The sequence below is a fragment of the Miniopterus natalensis genome, chromosome X (genome assembly GCF_054644295.1).
Source record: "Miniopterus natalensis isolate mMinNat1 chromosome X, mMinNat1.hap1, whole genome shotgun sequence".
Taxonomy (NCBI): domain Eukaryota; kingdom Metazoa; phylum Chordata; class Mammalia; order Chiroptera; family Miniopteridae; genus Miniopterus; species Miniopterus natalensis.
The window spans coordinates 28146258-28165209 of record NC_142103.1 but is presented as its reverse complement, the minus strand read 5'-3'; the positions used below and the strand labels follow the sequence as shown (position 1 = coordinate 28165209).

The following is an 18952-nucleotide window of genomic DNA, read 5'->3' as shown; positions in this document are numbered from 1 at the left end:
TCCCTAAAAGAGCTGACTTAATTTGAAACACAGTTTGAGGAAGATCCAGTTTAAGGGTATAGTAAGAAACAAATAGGTTCTTTTAATTAAGAGCAACAAGTTAAACCATAAGCCACCTTGTACACAAGGGAGAGAGTTAGTAAAAAAGAGTCTGTTAGGGATCAGAATAAACTTCAAATATTGGCCTCAAAAACTGTCCCTGACTGAATTTAATTTGATCAGACTTTTGAGTGTTTTATGCCCCAGGGCTTTGTTGAAAACAACAGAGCAATCAGACTATAATTAGTGGAGCCTAATAGGCCAAGCATAATACCAAATGAAGCAGAAAGTTTAACACAGTGATCAAAGAAAGAGAAAGTAAAAAAAAGAGTGTTGGTAAAATCCACTGTAATCCCAGGATGCCTGTGCATATGCTTAAATTTTCACCCTCTGAGGAGTGACATCAAAAGGTTCACATAGTGGGGGAAATAAGCTTCACTAACATAGCCTGGCCAAGTCACAAAACAAATAAGCAAGCAACAATGAAAACAATGAGTGGGTGAGGGAAGGTGAATCAGTATCTAAGGAAGCTAAAATATATTACTTAAACTGTACAGATTTCAACAAAAATGACAAAATATGCTGTCAAAGAAAAATTATACTAGACATAATTAAATATGAAAGGAAAACTTTATTCCTTGAGACTGAATTCAACTCCAAATACAGCAGAGACAGCAGGGGATTTGTAATCAATAAGCAGGGAAAGGGAGTCATTGGATTAAAAATTACTAAAAGAAACTTGATTAGAAGAGGAACTTCAATGAATTGCAAAGGTGGGAAGATTCTTGCTAAAACTGAGATCAACAAGATTCTCTGCTAAAACTGTTCTTGACAGTCCAAGGACAGGGCCTAGTCAAGAAGAGGGCTCAAAGGAGACTGATTAAACTTTGGTCAAGAAAAGAGTACTTATAAATGCAAAGAAACAAGAATATGAGACCCATACACAGGAAAGAGAAGGCAACACAAACTGCTTCTGAGAGGGACAAGATGTCAGATTGAACATCCAAAGCCTTCAGAGTAACCGTTATAAATATCTTCAAAGAACTAAAAGAAGCCATGCTTAAAGAAATGCTGGAAGATATGAAGACAATGTTTCATCAAACACAGAATATCAATAAAGACTAAGATAACTTAAAAAACAAAATGGAAACTGGAGTTGAATAGTATAATAATGAAAATGAAAAATTCATTAGAGGTACTCAATAGGGGATTTCAACTGGAAGAAGAAAATATGAATGAAGTTGAAGAATGACAAATAGAGATTATGCAATCTAAATAACAAGGAGAAAACAGAACGAAGAAAAATGATCAGAGGCTCTGAGACATGTAACACACCTTTAAACAAATCAATATTTGTGTGATGCAAGTATCTGAAGAAGAGGAAAGAGAAAAGAGTAGAAAATTATTTAAAGAAAAAATAATGGCTGAAAACTTCCCACATTCACTTTTAAAAAGTAGAAAAAGAAGAGCAAACTAAACTGAAAGCAACCAGAAGACAAGATATTATTACAGAACAAATTAATGAAATACAGAGGAGAAAAATATAAAGAAAATTAACATTATCAGAAATTGCTTCTTTGAAGAATAACATTGACAGACCTTAACTAGATTGAAAAGAAGGAGAAAATACAAAGTACTAAAATCAAGAATAAAAGAGGGGGCAGTACAATAAACTTCACTGAAATAGAAATGGGCTATAAAGGAATATTATGAACAATTGTATACCAACAAACTTGATAGCTTAGATTAAATGAACACATTTATATAAAAGACATGAACTACTGAAACTGACTCAAGATGAAATAGAAATAATGGCCAAAAACTTAACAAATTTGATGAAAACATGAATCTACACATCAAAGAAGCTCAACAAACTCCGAGTAGAATAGAAAAAACAGAACCACATTAATACATATTATAATTAAACTGCTGAAAGACAAAGACAGAGAAAAAATTTCAGAAGCAGCAATAACAGTGACTTCTCATATATAAAGGATACTCAATAAGATTATCATCCAATTTCTCAGCAGAAATCATGGAGAACAGAGATCAGTGCAATGATATATTTTAAATGCTAAAAAAAACCCCACACAAAACAACAACACCCCAAACTGTAAACCACGAATTCTATATCTGGTAAAAAGTGTCCTTTTAAAATGAGGGAGAAATTAAGACACTCAAATGGCATTTCGGAGGATTCCAAAATGACAGCGCATTCAGTGGAAGTTACATTGACACTTTCCCAGGAACAAACTGGAATTACAATATAGAAAAACCATCCTGAATAATCAACTGAAGACTAGCTGAAGAGCACCCTCATAGCCAAGAATGTAAAGCAAAGACCACATAGAAGCTGGTAGGAAGTGTGGAGACACGAGAGGGCTGGCTGTGTTCCCGCCGGCAGCAGCTGAAGGTCCGGAGGGATATCTCAGCTGTACTGGGTTCCCACTGAGATTTCTGGGGCCTAAACCCCAAGCTGGCTGCAAAAAGCATCAGGGGTTCTGTCTGCCAGAGAGAGACAGTTGGAAATGCAGGCAATCCACAAAATGGCCAACCCACAAAATTTCGTGTGCAGCCACTCGCCTTGGGCTCTGGCAGAGGTGAGGACAGAGTGGACTAGAGCTGTGAGAGAAGAATCCTGGGTTAGGGCTCTGGAGATGGAGCTCAGAGGGCTGCTGTCTGGATTCCTGTGCTGAGTCATTCCACCCATACTGCAGAGGACATCTTTGTCAGGCAGACCTTTATCAGCCAGGCAGCTTTTGCCTTGGGGGGGGAGCAATTGCCCCACCAACTGGAAAACCTCTCACTCCTCCCTGTGTCCCTGAAGCTCATTAAGAGACTAAGATCAATTAGCCTGCAGGCAGAGGTGGACCTTTGAGGGCTTTGACTCTTTGGCTGATCTGCTTCTGGACCCGGGTCTTGGAAAAGCAGACTTTGGTGTACATCTTGGTCCTGTCCAAATGCACCTAGCCCGAGCAGAGGAAACAACAAGCCAGCACAGCAGAGGCAACCACAAGCAGTGGGTTGTTGATAGCTTCAAACAGGGTACTCAAGGCCAGTCACTAACAGCATCTGACATTGGCCTACACCAGAGACCCTCCAAAAAGACTGAGAGTCCTAGCAGATCTACCTAATACATAGAAACAAACCCAAATAGGTAGCCAAAATGGGGAGACAAAAAAACAAGCCTCAAATGAAAGAACAAGAGAAGTCTCCAGAACAAGAGCTAAATGAAATGGAGATAAGCAATCTATGAGATATAAAATTCAGAATACTGAGTGTAAGGATGCTCAACAACATGAGAAAAGATATGGAAACTATGAAGGAAATTAAGAACAACATAGCAGAAATAAAGAATGCATTGGGAGGAATAAACAGGAGATTAGAGGAAGCTGAGGATCGGATCAGCAAATTAGAAGACAGGGTAGAAAAAATCACTCAATCAGAGATCCAAAAAAATAAATAAATAAAAACTAGAGGACAGTTTAAGGGAGCTGTGGGACAACATGAAACATAACAATATTTGCATTATTAGGAATAACAGAAGGGGAAGAGAATAAGCAAAGGATACAGAATTTGTTTGAAGAAATAATGGCAGAAAACTTTTCTAATCTTGTGAAGGAAAAAGTCACACAAATTTAGGAGGCACAGAGTCCCAAGCAATAAGAATCCAAAGAGGCTCATGCACAGACACATTATAATTAAAATGCTAAAAGAGACAATCTTTATTATTATTAATTATTATTATTATTATTATTTGTGTTTTGTTTAAAATATTAGATGTCCCTTTTTCTCCCTAATGCCCCACTCCACCTCCTCCCATCTCCCTCCCCAGTCCCTCTCCCCACCATTGTCCATGTCCTTGGGTTGTGCATATATGCATATAAATTCTTTGGTTACTCTCTCCCTCCACCCACCTGCCCTCCTCCATCCCTCTGACATTTGTCAGTCTGATCTATGTTTCCATGTCATTGAATTTATTCTGTTCATCAGTTTATTAAGTTCTTTGGATTACACATATAAGTGAAATCATGTGATGTTTGCCTTTCTCTGCTTGGCTTATTTCACCTAGCATAATATTCTCCAGGTCCATCCATACTGCCCCAAAGGGTACGAGATCCTTCTTCTTTAGAGCTGCATAGTGTTCCATGGTGTAAATGTTCCACAGCTTTTTATCCACTCATCTACTGATGGGAAATTGGGCTGTTTCCAGATCTTAGCTATTGTAAATAATACTACTATGAACACAGGGGTGCATATATTCTTTCTGATTAGTGTTTCAGGATTCTTAGGATATATTTCTAGAAGTGGGATCACTGGGTCAAAAGGCAGCTCTATTTTTAATTTTTTGAGCAACATACATACTGTTTTCCATAGTGGCTACACCAGTCTGCATTCCCACCAGCAGTGTACTAGGGTTCCCCTTTCTCCACACCCTCACCAGCACTTGTAGTTCGTTGATTTGTTGATGGTAGCCATTCTGACAGGTGTGAAGTGATACCTCATTGTGGTTTTTGTTTTGTTTTTAAAAAAAAATATCTTTATTGATTTCAGAGAGAGGAAAGGAGAGGGAGAGAGAGAGATAGAAACATCAATGATGAGAAGGTCATTGATCAAGTCCACAACCAGGCATGTGCCCTGACTGGGAATCGAACTCCAATCACCTGGATCCTAGGTCGATGCTCAACTGCTGAGTCACACCCAGCCAGGCTCTCATTGTGGTTTTAATTTGCATCTCTCTAATGATTAGCGACTTTGAGCATTTATTCATAAATCTCTTGGCCATCTGTATGTCCTCTTTGGAGAAGTGTCAATTCAGGTCCTTTGACCATTTTTTAATAGGGTTGTTTGTCTTCCTCTTGCTGAGTAGTATGAGTTCTTTGTACACTTTGGAAATTAGCCCCTTATTAGATACATCCTTGGGAAATATGTTTTCCCAGACTGTGGGGTTCCTTTGTATTTTGAGGCTGTTTTCTTTTGCTGTGCAGAAGCTTTTTAGTTTGATGTAGTCACATTTGTTTATTTTTTCTTTTGTTTCTCTTGCCTTAGGATAAGTATCAGTGAAAATTGCACTACGTGGGATGTCTGTGACTTTACTATGTTTTCTTCCAGGATTTTTATGGTTTCACAACTTACATTTAAGTCTTTTATCCATTTTGAGTTTATTTTTGTGTATGGTGAAAGTTGGTGGTCTAGTTTCATCTTTTTGCATGTATCTGTCCAGTTTTCCCAACAATCGACACAAGCCATTAAGCTCAATTAATATTTGACTAAGAGGGCAAGAACATACAGTGGAGGAAAGACTGTCTCTTCAATAAATGGTGTAGGGAACCTCAAAAAATTAAATATGGAGCTGTCATTTGACCCAGTGATCCCACTTCTAGGAATATATCCTAAGAAACCCTTAACACCAATCAGAAAGAATATATGCACCCCTATGTTTGTAAGAGTGTAATTTACAATAGCTAAGATCTGGAAACAGTTCAAGTGCCCATCAGGAGATGAGTGGATAAAAAAGCTGTGGAACATTTACACCATAGAATGTTATGCAGCTATAAAAAAGGATCTCTTTCCCTTTGGAACAGCATGGATGGACCTGGAGAGTATTATGCTAAGCAAAATAAGCCATTCAGAGAAAGACATGTATCATATGACCTCATTCATATGTGGAATATAATGAACAAAATAAATTGATGAACAAAATAGATCCAGTGATGCAGAAGCATGGAACAAACTGAGGAATCTCAGAGGGAAAGAGGGGGTGGGTAGTGGGTTGGGAGTGATTAATCAAAGTACTTTTATGCATAAATGCATAACCTACAGACACAGACATTAGTATGGGGAAGGCCTAGGTGTGAGATGGATGTGGGGTGGACAGGATCAACCCACTGTTGAAAAGGGGGACATCTGTAATACTTTCAGCAATAAAGATAAATTTAAAGTAAAATAAAAGAACCTCCTGGGAATCCAGCAGCTCTCTGTCACACTCAGCTACAATCCCTGCTAGCTTTTATAGCCAGAAGTTATGGAGACTTCCCTTGCTGGCATCCCTCTGACTGGGGGGCCTGGTGTGGGGCTGGGACTTCTTGCTCCTAAGGAGGGAAATGCTGCAGCTGAGATATCCTTCCCAATTTTTTACAAAAGATTTTTAAATTGATTTTTAGAGAGAGAGGAATGGAGCTGGAGAAGGAGAGGGAGAGAGAGAGAGAAGCATTGATGTGAGAGCCAAACATCAATCAGCTACCTCTTGCATGCCCCCTATAGGGATCGAGCCAGCAACCAGGGCATGCGCTCTGACTGGGAATCGAACCAGCAGCCTCTTCTTGCACAGAACAATGCCCAGCCAACTGAACCAGGGCTATCCCTCCCAATTTTTAACCACCTCCCTTGGGTGTGGGACCAGCCCATTTAGAGTCTCTGTCCCTCCGACCAGTCTTGGTGTGGCTTCTTTTTTATATTAGTTGTTGGACTTCTGTTTGGCTAGATTTCAGGCAGTTCTGAATAATGGTTGTTCTGTAGTTTAGTTGTAATTTTGATGTGGTTGTTGGAAGATTTAAGTACTGCATTTACCTATGCCCCCATCTTTACGAGGAATCCTCGATTTCATTAATTACTTTTTCTTGCTTAATTTCTCTGGCTAGAAAAGTCAGTACAATATTGGTGGAAGCAGGTGTCCTTGTCTTATTCCTGATCTTACATGGAAAGTTTTCAATCTTTCACTATTGAGTATCATCTAGCATTGAGTTTTTCATAAATACCCTTTATTATCCTCTTATATTCCTAGTTGTGTGGGTTTGGTTTTTTTTAGTGTTTTTTTTAAACATGAAAGAATGTTGGAGTTTTTCAAATTCTTTTTCTGCATCAATTGAGATAATGATGTATTTTTCTTTTCTTATATTAATGTAATGTATATTACATTAATTGATTTTCATATGTTAAATTACCCCTTGGATTTTTGTGGACAATTTTCTATTAATAATGATGAAAATTTTTCTTTAATATGCTGCTGGCTTAGTTTGCTAGTATTTTGTTGAGGATTTTTGCATCAATATGCATCAGGACTTCGGAGGTGATGGATATGCTTATGGTTTATAATGTGGTAAATAAACAAACCCGTAAAAATATCTACCTACCATATGATCAAACACTTCCACTGTTTTGTATTACCATAGAGATATATGTACACATGTGCACAGGAAAGCATGTATATAAGAGCCAAAATATTGAAAATAGCCTAAATTATCACAAGGGAAAGGTCAAATAAACTGTGGCCTACTTGTATAAAAAAAACTACAGTCATTAAAAAGAATGAGATTCTTATATTGAAGCATCTTTAGTAATATTGTTAAGTAAAAGTAATATGACAGTAGATATAATATAATATTTAGTTAAAATGCAAAACAGAAATATATAAATTTCTAGATGGATATACAACAAACTGATAAGTGCTTAATTGTGGGGAGGGAATTGAAATTGGAGGCGTAGTTAAAGCAGTATATTAAGATTAACTGGGCTAGCTCAGTGGCTTTAAAACAATATATTATTCCTTCATGTCATAGTTCAATAAGAGTTATTCACTTTCTTGCATGACTCTGCTCCATTGATTATTTGGGTTTTTAGCCTGCTTTCACTTCACAGTCATGTGTTCCAGATGGCACACATGGTTTCCAAGGTTACTGAAAGGAGAGCGGAGAGATCACCCAGTGTTGTTTATAAGCCTTAGAAGTGTCTTATATTACATTTGATGGCTCCAACATATGTGCAAGGGAGGCTGGGAGGTGTAAGAGAACACATACTTTTAAATTAATCAATCTTACTTTCCAGAATCTATTCCATAGAAATAAAAGCACCAGTAATTTAATATATGTACAAGCATGTTAATTTCAGGCAGCATTGCCTTCAGTGGGCAAAACATAGAAATAATTTGAATGTTAATTAACAGGGGAATGGTTTGAGTAATGTAAGGTACATTCAAACTATAAAAAGTATATTCATTCCCATTTGTATTTACAGACCTCTGGAAAATCCTATAAGACTTCTAAGCTGAAATAAAGACATAGATAAGTAACTCAAAAATCACATGAAGAAATAAACAACAATGGTAAAGATAGCTACATGAGTAAATATAAAAGTTTTGCATATTTGGTTTATAAGTCCGCTTTTTTTCTATATGACTTAAAAGAGAAATGCATAAAACAATAATTATAAACCTATGTTAATATGCACAATCACCATAGACCATGATCCAGCTGAGTTGTGCAGGAGTCTCCTTTATAATCAAAGAGCCTAATTAAGGGCACTTGAAAGTCATAATGTAATATTATAATATTTAGTTAAAATGCAAAACAGAAATATCAATTTCTAGATGGATACTCATCAAACTGATAAGTGTTTAATTATGGGGAGGAGATTGAAATTGGAGGTGTGGTTAAAGCAGTATATTAAAATAAACTAATAAGTAGCCTTGGCCCATGTGCTCAGTGGTTAAAACATTGGCCCATGAACCGAAGGATCATGGGTTCGATTCCTGGTCAAGGGCACGTATCTGGGTTGCAGATTCAATCTTCTGGGTGAGTGCGGTAGGCAACCAATTCCCCTCTATGTTTCTCTCTCTCTTTCTCTCCCCTTTCCTTCTATTCTCTCTAAAAATCAATGGAAAAGATATCCTCGGGTGAGGATTAACAAAACAAAAAAAATAGCCACATAAAAATATATATCTTTATTTAACAATATTCCTGGAGATGCAACAATATAAGAAATTCATTCTTTTTAAGTACTGTGTAGTTTTCTTGATATAGATAGACCACGGTTTATTTAAATTTTCCCTTTTGATGACTTAGGCTATTTTCAATATTTTGGCTTTTACAAACAATGCCACAGTAGACATCCATCTATGCTTTTCTGTGCACATATATACATATATCTTTATGGTAATACAAAACAGTAGACGTGCTATGTTATATAGCATTTTTTATTGCTTTGTTTATCTTTTTGTTTTTCATTTGTAAAAGCTATTGGGGTATTAGAGATGTTTTTCCACTATCTGTCATGGTATTGCAAATATTTTCTCCTAGGTTATTTCTTGTCTTTGGACCTTTGATATGTTTTTCTTTATAACTTCTGGATTTTCTTTCATGCTTAAGAAGGTAATCGCATCACAAGACTATACATTTTTTTTCTTACTTAATTTTCATTGTAATATTTTATTTTTGTTTTTCACATTTTCATATTTAATCCACCTGGGATATATTTTTGTGTATGTAGTGAGTAGGCCTCTATGTTCATTTTCTTCTGATTGGATAGTTCATTTACTTGATTCTTAAGTTAAAAATCCTTACAATATATTAATTCCTTAAATAAAAATGCTTATTGCTGAACATTTGCTCACCACTATGATTATTTCCTTAGGACAAATTTCAAGCAGTAAATTGTTGAGTCATGTAGTATGTAAAATATACAGGTGTGTGTTTTTTTCTTTTTTGTTTCCATTCTAAAATATACAGCTTTTGATGCTTATTTGTTGATAGAAGAAAAAAAAAATTAAAAATGGATGTAGCAATTTACTCTTTCTTTGAGTATAAGAAAGCCTAGATTCTCAATAAAATTGCATATTGTAAGTAAATATTTGTCTGTTTGATAGGTGGATAACAACTTGTTTTTATTTTATTTATTTTTCACCTCATACTAAGGCTGAATAATGTTTATTATTCACATAGATTTATTTAGTGGATACCCTGAATTTCTTTTTTTCCAAACAATAGTGCAGTGAAGGCCTGAGGAGGGGGTGGGAGTGGGAAGGAGGGTGTCAGTGGGGGGAAAAGGGGGGACATTTTAAGGCTACGATAACCACCATTTTGGCTGTTAGATTCTTAATTATGAATTCTAAACCATTAGGCTTTTTTATTATAAGGAGATTCCTTTTGCACTGCTCAGCTGAAACAGGGTCTATGGCTAGGTCTTATGAAGTAGTAGTAATGGAGACCATGATATCATGGGAACCCCAAAATGAAGATTCCAAAGCCAAAGACACAGAGATTCTGACTCAGTGTGTTTGTAAGAGTGTGTATGTATGGGGAGATATGTGCCAGAATTTTGCTTTTTTTTGTAATCCTCACCCAAGGATATTTTTTCCATTGCTTTTTTTTTTCTTAGAGAAAAAGTGGAAGAGAGGGAGGAGGGAAGGAGAGAGGCAGGGAGAGAGAGAGAGGAAGGAAGGAGGAAGGAAGGAAGGAGGGAAGGAAGGGAGGGAAAGAAAGAAAGAAAGAGGAAAGAAAGAAAGAAAGAAAGAAAGAAAGAAAGAAAGAAAGAAAGAAAGAAAGAAAGAAAGAAAGAAAGAAAGAAAGAAAGAAAGAAAGAAAGAAAGAAAGAAAGAAAGAAAGAAAGAAAGAAAGAAAGAAAGAAAGAAAGAAAGAAAGAAAGAAAGAGAGAAAGAGAAAGATATCGATGTTAGAGATGTTAAAGATATCGATGTAGAGACACATCTATCGGTTGCCTCTCGCACGCTCCCCAACCAGGGCTGGAGATCAAACCACAACTGAGGTAGGTGCCCGTGACCCTGATCTGGAATCGAACCCACGGCCAATGCTCTAACCACAGAGCAAAACTAGCCAGTGCTGCATTTTTAATAAGCACTCCAGATGATTATAATGTAAGGAGCTGACTTTTTAAGAGGTCTGTTATACAATGTTGCAATAATTTTATAGACTGAATTTGGAGAATGATCCCTTTCCTATTTCTCTAGAAATACATTGTTGCCAATTTTATGCAGTCAGAAGAAAAATACTGTGTTTATATACATATGTATATAAATACATATACTTTGTAAGACTAAAATATATATACACACAAACATATCACATATATACACTAAATATATAATACAAATATGTGTATACACTAAAAGTATATATTTTTATATATGTATGTATATGTAGTGTTAAATGAGGATATAGCCCAGTTCCCCTCCCCAGTCAGTAGAAAGGTGTCTGCCTGGCCAGTGGCCACAAGGAGCAGAGAAGCCCAGATCCCAGGGTTTCCCACGTCTTTGCTGGCTAACAAGCTTCACCAGACCCTCTGTTTGGCCTTGGCAAGCAGGCTGGTCCCAGCAGGGCTCCCTCCCCCTCTCCTCTGCTAGCTCCTAGATAATCCCTTGCTTCACCCAGGCTGGGTACAGAAACTCACCCTACAGGCCGCGGCCAGGTCATTTCCAGATGTAAGTAATAAAAGCTGTCTTTCCTCTCTGGTCGCCTGCTGTGTTTTTTTCAGTCTAGCAAAGAACAGTGTGGCTCTCCCGGGGTTGGAACTCCTACAGTACAATATATTTATAAATGTTATATATTAATCTCACAAAGAATTTTTACATGTTTCAGCAGGGGAAGGGATAGAGATTGTTCATTTAGATCTATTTCCTGCATCACTTTGTACAATTTACATATGCCCTGGAGACTTCTGAACCAGTAAGGCAGGCCTGCCTGGAGCCTTCAGGGAGGGATCATGTTGCAAGAAAAAGGAGACAAAACCTTAGATTTAGAGCAGAAACTCTGACTACAGCATCTTTTACTCAAGCTTCTATCCCAGTTCAGCTCTCAAACTGAACTCATCATGTCTGACTCCTATGGAGAAGAGGGATTCGGGGATTGAAAACAGAAGGGGCTGTTTTGCTATGAACTCTGCAAAACATTGTGACCCAAGCATTCCTGGAACAACCCCCACCTGTGTTAAGTGTCACTGTAAAGTAGAGACAGAGGCTTCAGAAAACAGAATGGGGAGTTCAACTCCCTGGAGACTCCAGTTAACTCAGTGGGGACTTGGCACCCAACTCCAGAGCCCCATCAGCAGTGGGGCCAGCAAGAGAGCAAAGGACCCAACAGACATGGCAGGACCCAAGGGAGGGAACAGGGTGGAGCTCACCAGCAGAGGACTGAAATGGAAGCCCCCACCTCCTTGCCTATTGGACTTATTCCTAAACACAGGTTGAGTCATGCCAGGGCCCTCCCTCAAATGACTGTTCTGTAGTGGGTTGGGATCCTGAATGCAGAGGTGGGAACATTGGCCCACCAAGCACAGCTGAGTCCCCTTCTTTCTTCCCCATAGCTACCCTGTGAGGCCAATGTTTTCTCCATGAAAGACCAAGTCTTAAGCAAGTATGTCTGTAATAATTGCCAATTTTATTCCTCTAGCTAAGAGATCAAGAGGTGATTTAAAGTTCTAAGAGTGTATTAAGTGTTTCACTGCCCTTCGAAGGTGATTGACAAGTTCTTTTATTGTGTCTGTTCATTTTAGCTTTTTGTGACACAAGTAAAAGACACATACACACACATATATGTACTTTGTTTTGTTTTGTTTTTTTTGGAAAATGAGAAGATCCAGATAGGTAAAAAAATAAATAGGTACAGATCACACAGAGAGTCACTGTTAATGTTTTGGTGTATAATAATTCAGACTTTTTTTGCATTATATCATATATAAATGTTCATTATATATGTATTGTATAATGTTTTGCAAAGTATTGTTTTTACTTTACAATATTCAATGAGCATCTCCTCATGCAAATGAATGAAACATTCTATTGAATGAGATTGGGTCAAAAGATGAGATGTTGGTAATAAGTCATATGTAAATTAAAGGAACATTGAATTGGAGTAAAATGATAATAAATATTTAGTAAGAAAATGCAGACCAAAAGAACCCAGTGGTGGCGATATTAATAACAGAAAATAGTTGAATTCAGGGGAGAAATGCATCAAATGTGATAAGGACGGTCCCGGGAATGCCTATGGTTAGAATGCAGAGCCCTAAACTTCTTTCTCAGACCCCTTATTTCCTTCAAGCAGCGTTCCATCTCATCTCCCTCTCTTGCCATTTCTTCATTATTAAAATGCCTATAATCTATGTCCTCTTTAAATTCCTCGAGAGACTGAAGCAGCCTTTGCCTAAAATTCCCTTCAGTTTGCTGGCGTTCAAATTCTCCATAGGGGCGTTTTTCTTCTCTCTTTGGCATGCTGCACTTGAGTTTCCCTTGATTTTCTTTGCAGGGTTTTTGCATGATGTAGTTGTTTCCTGCTTAAGTCCAGAGAAAAAATGTAGAGTAAGATTGCTTGTCAGTTTCTCTTTGAAGCAAGATGCTGGCCTAATCCCCCCCCCCCCCAGCCCTCAGAAGTCTGAGATTTCACCCCTATCTACCTCCCCCTCCTTAGCAACCCACTATTTATCCAGCAGACAAGGCTAATAGCCTCGCTGATGGGTGATGGGTGGGAGAAGGGGAGCAGAGGAGAGTTAGCTGTGAGCCTGCAAATTTTAACAGCTCTGGCTCTTGCCAACTTCCACCCTCAGAGACCCCTGGCTAAGTATTTCCCTCAAACTGACCTGTAATAATTCGGGATAATTTCCTCCTCTTTTCCTTGCCTCAAGATGTCTGTGAACCCAGATACAAGGACCTGCAGACAGAAAGCAAGGGGGAAGGGGCCAACCTAGGGGATTCACCAGCCCCAAAGATAAGATGAACGTTATTATCTTGAATCCGGGATCCTCATAACCATCGTTGCCCAATATTTCCTACCTCTTGGTTCCCCATCAGTTCCTGTGCTTCCTGGATCTCTGTCTCTACCCCCACCCCCCACCCTAACCCTTAGGCCTAGTCCTTGCAATGCCCACAGTTCCCTCCTTCCCCAACCTCTCAGGCTGGCATTGAATGAGATGAATTCTTTTATATTTATCTCTAAATTTCCTTCAATGGAATTGGAGAGAGAAAGATGAAGATAAAGGGAAAGCTTGCCAATCGGAGAGAAGCTGATTATTTCTAAACTGTCCTTGAATCTCTGGGTGTCTTTCAGGAGACTTCCACCTACTTCAGCCTCCACCCCTCCCTCCTTTCAAAATATGCAGTTATCTCCAATGAGTCTGCAGGAATTTGGGGAAAACCATTAGATTCAGCCATCACCACCCCTGGGAGTCCATCGGGTCCCTCACACCAACCTGCTGGGATTTAAGGAATTTATATCCTCCTCTTGGCCACAAGGACCAACGCCTGCAGGGACGTAAGGAGCTGGTACCCAGAGCAGAAAGAAGCCGGAGAATAGGGGAACTTCACAGCGGCTCGTGGTCACGTGAGGATTACGTCATCCTCCAACTGGTCCCCATCTTCCCCTCCCACCAGCTGTGCTGCAGAAGTGGAACAGCTAATGAACCTCTCCCACCACCACCACCGCACCCCCACCACCACACCAGGCCCTGTCACTCATTTTTGTCATTGTTCATGCCAGAAGTCAAAAGTAGCCTCTTCTTCCTGTGGATAAAATTCGCCTTTCTCTGATTACCAGAGAAGGGTGCATCTTCCCATAGTCATATTAACCTTTGTTACTTTTTTAGTGGCTGTGTTGACAGAAAGGATTAGTCATCCTCTTCTAAGCCACAAAAACAGAAAAGTAATACTCTTCCCTGCACCCCACCCCCCACCAGTCACTAATAGCCATCATTTCCTTTGCAGTTCAAGTCTTGAAACTGTGGATGAAAAGGGGCCACATGCTAACCTGACAAGTTCAGGGGAGTCCTGCATGGTGGCTTTACAAACTCAGAGACCTAAAGTAACCACTTACGATGGTCTGAAATTAAAACTTTTAAACTAAAAGCAGTTCGTGGTGAGTACTCATGTCCTAAAGCAGTATTTTTCCCTAGTAAGGGTCAATCTTCACCTTAATTAAGCCTGTCTGTTGTCTTTTTGCATCTAGGATAACATACCCGATAAACTTGCCTTTGCAATAATAAAGTAATTTTCTTTTTCATGGACTCCTTAAAGCACCGGAGCAGAGACCACAAATCCCCTCATTGGTATCATGTTAATTGTTGACTATTAACTATGCTGTACCCACCTATGTAAAACAAGGGTCTATCATTTTACTTTTATGCAATCCCAGAGGTCTCCCCCACTTTGCTTTCTCCTGCCCCCTAATCTACCACCAGTGGATTTCATGTAACCCACTTGCATCTTCTCTTTTGATTGTAATGTATAAAATAAGGTGTAAAACTGCCATTTTCTGGAGCATTTTCTCAATCTGTTGAGATTTTGCTTCCCGGCAATTGTCAATTTGGCTCAAATAAACTCGTAAAAATTTTCTACATGTTTGAACGTTTCTTACGTTGATATAACAAAACTAGAGCAGGTAGGGTAAATTTAAAAAGTCAATGATTGAGCCTGGCCAGGCATGGCTCAGCGGCTGAGCATCGACCTAGAATCCAGGTGATCAGGGTTCGATTCCCGGTCAGGGCACAGGCCCGGGTTGTGGGCTCGATCAATGACTTTCTCATCATTGATGTTTCTATCTCTCTCTCTCCCTCTCCTTCCCTCTCCCTGAAATCAATAAAGATATATTAAAAAATAAAAAGTCAATGATTGAGATTTTGCTCCACACCTTTGTTTTGATTAATTCCTATCCTTTTCCATAAACTTATTGTATTCTTTTAATAATCATAAATATAATAGCAATAATCAGAAACACAATCTAATATGTACAGTTGGAAAAAAGACTCAAAATGGGAAGATAAAAAGGCCCAGCCACCTGTTTCTACTGCTGAATCATATGATAAATATAGACCCTCCAGGCAGACACATTTTTTGGAAGTTTGAACTGTACAGAGCAGCTGGACAGGCTACCTTTTTGTAGCACTGCTAGGTAAGTGAAACACTTTTATTAGGTGTGCTACTGAAGCCATAATTCCACAGTACTTTGCCCTTAGATTTTTTTCAGATCTCAAAAGTCAGTCATAAAAATTTACTAGTTCAATCTCAGTATCATGTCCTCTTTTCCAGTTTGTACCATGCCCTTTTAGTTCCTTCAATGGTGTATTCAAAAAATCCTACCTTTCCTCAACACTATTATTCAGAATCAAGTAGTTTTTCATCTCCATTTTATTTATGTTTCCTTAGACCTTATTCAGCTACAATGGGAAATTAAGAGCACTCACAGAAACTAGCCACTTTTAGTCATTTATCACACTAAACATTTTGTTGCTAAAGATTTTGATACTAATCTAAGTGTATTTGTTGCTGTTGATTTGTTAGCTTGAAACAGATGCAACAGAAAGAGGGATGCATTCTTAAAACTTGTTTTTAGGAAGACTGTCACTCACTATGAATGCAAAGTTGTTGCTAACCAGTTTGATGTAAATGGTTCCAGAAAATACTTTTAAAAAAGGAAGAGGTCTTAAAAAGAATGAAGCACTGTTGTCACAGTTATTAAGGAATGGTTAGTTGTGATAGAGGACAAAGATTTGTTGGTGAGGTGGGGAGCTCCTGAATCCTTTGTGAATATCAATAAGGACCAATATAGCAAGGAAAGGTATTCAACAATTAGAATGTATGACTAAAAATTCTGGTTTTATGTGAGTGTAGATGAGTAGGATGTTCCCTATGCTGTTACTGGAGATATGAAATGGTACAATGATTCTGCAGGCAAATCTAGCACATCTCAGGATTTAACTAAGTAATTAATAAGGAACATGCAAAAAAACAATGGTGTAAGATTGCTCACCAAAATTTTTTATCCTTCAGCAAAAATATATTGAACACTTGATCTTTGCATGAGCTTTGTTGGTGAAAAGCAACCATATTCTAGAAAAGAAGAAGCAACAACTTGAAAATAACCAAAATGTTCACCAATCTCCAATAAAACCTAGTTATTCATGCAATACAATAGCATGTAGCCACTTTAAAAGCTCACATAGATCTAATATATACTGAAGTGAAATGTTGCCAAGATACATTGTTAAGAATAAAAAGAATACAAAATATAAAAAATATATATACCATACTATCCACTATGTTTATCCCTGGATAACGGAATTAGAGAATGATTGATGGGTTCTTATACCTTCAGAGCACAATGAAAGGCAGTCACAGTGCTTTTTTGTATGTCTACTGATATGCGTCAGTTTGGAGGTGGATGGGTAGGTGGGGAGAACACAAATATCAGCTACAAAGACATGCATGGTATTTGCCCTCTAGAGATTTCTGAGAACCTCACCTTTGGTGATTTCCTGTTATATGCCAAGCATACTGCCCAAAGGTAGTGTACTCCAGTGGGCTATCTCATGTGACCTCTTGCCAGCCTATGAGGCAAAGATTGTTTCCTACACTTTACACATGAAGAATCTGATGCTTGTTCATGATTATAGAAGAGTTTATCTCCCTGTGTTCTTTCCTCCCTGCCCATTTGCCTTAATTGTCAGCCATTTCCTGTGGGGCCCATATCTAGGCTTCTTAACAGCTCCTTGATGGTCATGAAAATACATGTTGAATGAGAACCCAAGAGTACCTGAATGTGTGGGGGTTCCTGACACAACTTGAGATGCAATATTTTAAATTTAATTATATATAGATATTTAAAACAAATATTTAAAGCTGACCATCAGAACCATTTTGAGAATGAGAAAAAGTTGGCAGATGAGCCTTTTATTCTAGGGTAATCACAAATAGATGCCTGCAGCAAAACAGAACCAATAGGAGACTATAGATAGATTTATTTTGAGGAATTAGCTTTTGCAATTATGGAAGCTGGCAAATTCAGACTCTGCAAGGTGGACTGGCAGGTTGAAGACCCAAAAGAGCCAATGTTGCAGCTCAAGTCTGCAGGCCATCTCTTTGGCTTGGGAGAGGTCAGAACATTGCTCTATTCATACTTCCAACTGATTGGATGAGGCCCACCCACATTATGGAGAGCAATCTGTTTTACTCAAAGTCCACCAATTTTAAATGTTAATCACATCCAACAATACCCTCACAAAAATATCCAGAATAATGTCTCAGTCAATAGTACAGTCTACCTTGGGTAAGGAATAATTAGAAAAAAGAAATGCTGTTGTTGGCTTAATATTTTAATATTAAGGCTTTATTTCTCCTTTAACCAGAGAGCACTTTCTATGTTATCTGGGCTTGCATGAATAGCACTTATAGAGTATGTTTTCTACTACAAAAATTAATTAATTATAAATCAGAAACATACAGTATTTAGAAAAAAATACCAATATTTTAAGTAACACTTGTAAATAATCCATGGGTCAAAAAGGAAATTATGAGGCAAATTAGGAATATTTCAAACTCAATGATAACATATCAAATTTGAGAATGTTGTTAAGACAGTGCTTAGAGGAAAATCTGTAGTTTTAAACACTAACATTAGAAAAGAAGAGAGATTTAAAATCAATTATCTAAATTTCCATCCACAAAAGTTAGAGAAAAAAAGGATATTGTACCCAAAGTAAATAGAAGGAAAGAAATAATAACAATAAAGGCAGAAAGCAATGAAACAGAAAACTGATTTTTTTAAAAAACAAAAAAAAAAAATAACAAAGTTGGTTTAATTTTCAAAAATCAAGTAATGCACTTCACTTATTATCAGAATAAAGGAGAAAAAACATTATAATTTTAGTAGATGTATAAAATATCTGGCAAAAGTCAACACTCATTCATGATTTAAAATAAAAATCTCAGCAAACTTTTCCAGTGATAAAGAGAATTTATAATAATCCTACAGAGAAGATTAGAAATAAGGGCAGGATATTCACTTTCGTTACTCTTACTTAAGATGCACTTTAATTGCAGACGACATGGCTTTTTAGAAAAAATTCTCACCTGAGGATACGTATTTATTGATTTTAGCAAGAGGGAGGGAGAGAGAGGGAAAGAGAAACAAAGAGAGAAACATCAGTGTGAGAAACACCTATCTCCATTGTCTCCCTGACACGCCCTCACTGGGGTTCAAACCCACAACCTGGGTATGTGCCTTGACTGGGAATTGAACCTGTGACCCTTCGGTACACCAGATAATGCTCCAACCAACTGAGCCACGCCAGCCAGGGTGACAACATGACTTTTTACAATGAAAATTCTAAAGAATCTACAAAATGCTACTAGAACTAA

At 37.9% G+C, this 18952-nt stretch overlaps 1 protein-coding gene across 1 annotated transcript; it reads right to left on the bottom strand.

Moving 5' to 3' along the window:
* Window positions 1–12364: 12364 nt before the first annotated feature.
* TCEAL7 (transcription elongation factor A like 7) lies at window positions 12365–13091 on the bottom strand. The gene has a single exon (XM_016195733.2). It carries the CDS (start codon window positions 13082–13084, stop codon window positions 12782–12784), a length of 303 nt encoding a protein of 100 aa, XP_016051219.2. The 5' UTR covers window positions 13085–13091; the 3' UTR covers window positions 12365–12781.
* Window positions 13092–18952: the final 5861 nt, after the last annotated feature.

Excerpts from the sequence above, each read along its gene's own strand:
- TCEAL7 (XM_016195733.2), bottom strand. The coding sequence starts at position 13,084 with ATGCAAAAACCCTGCAAAGAAAATCAAGGGAAACTCAAGTGCAGCATG.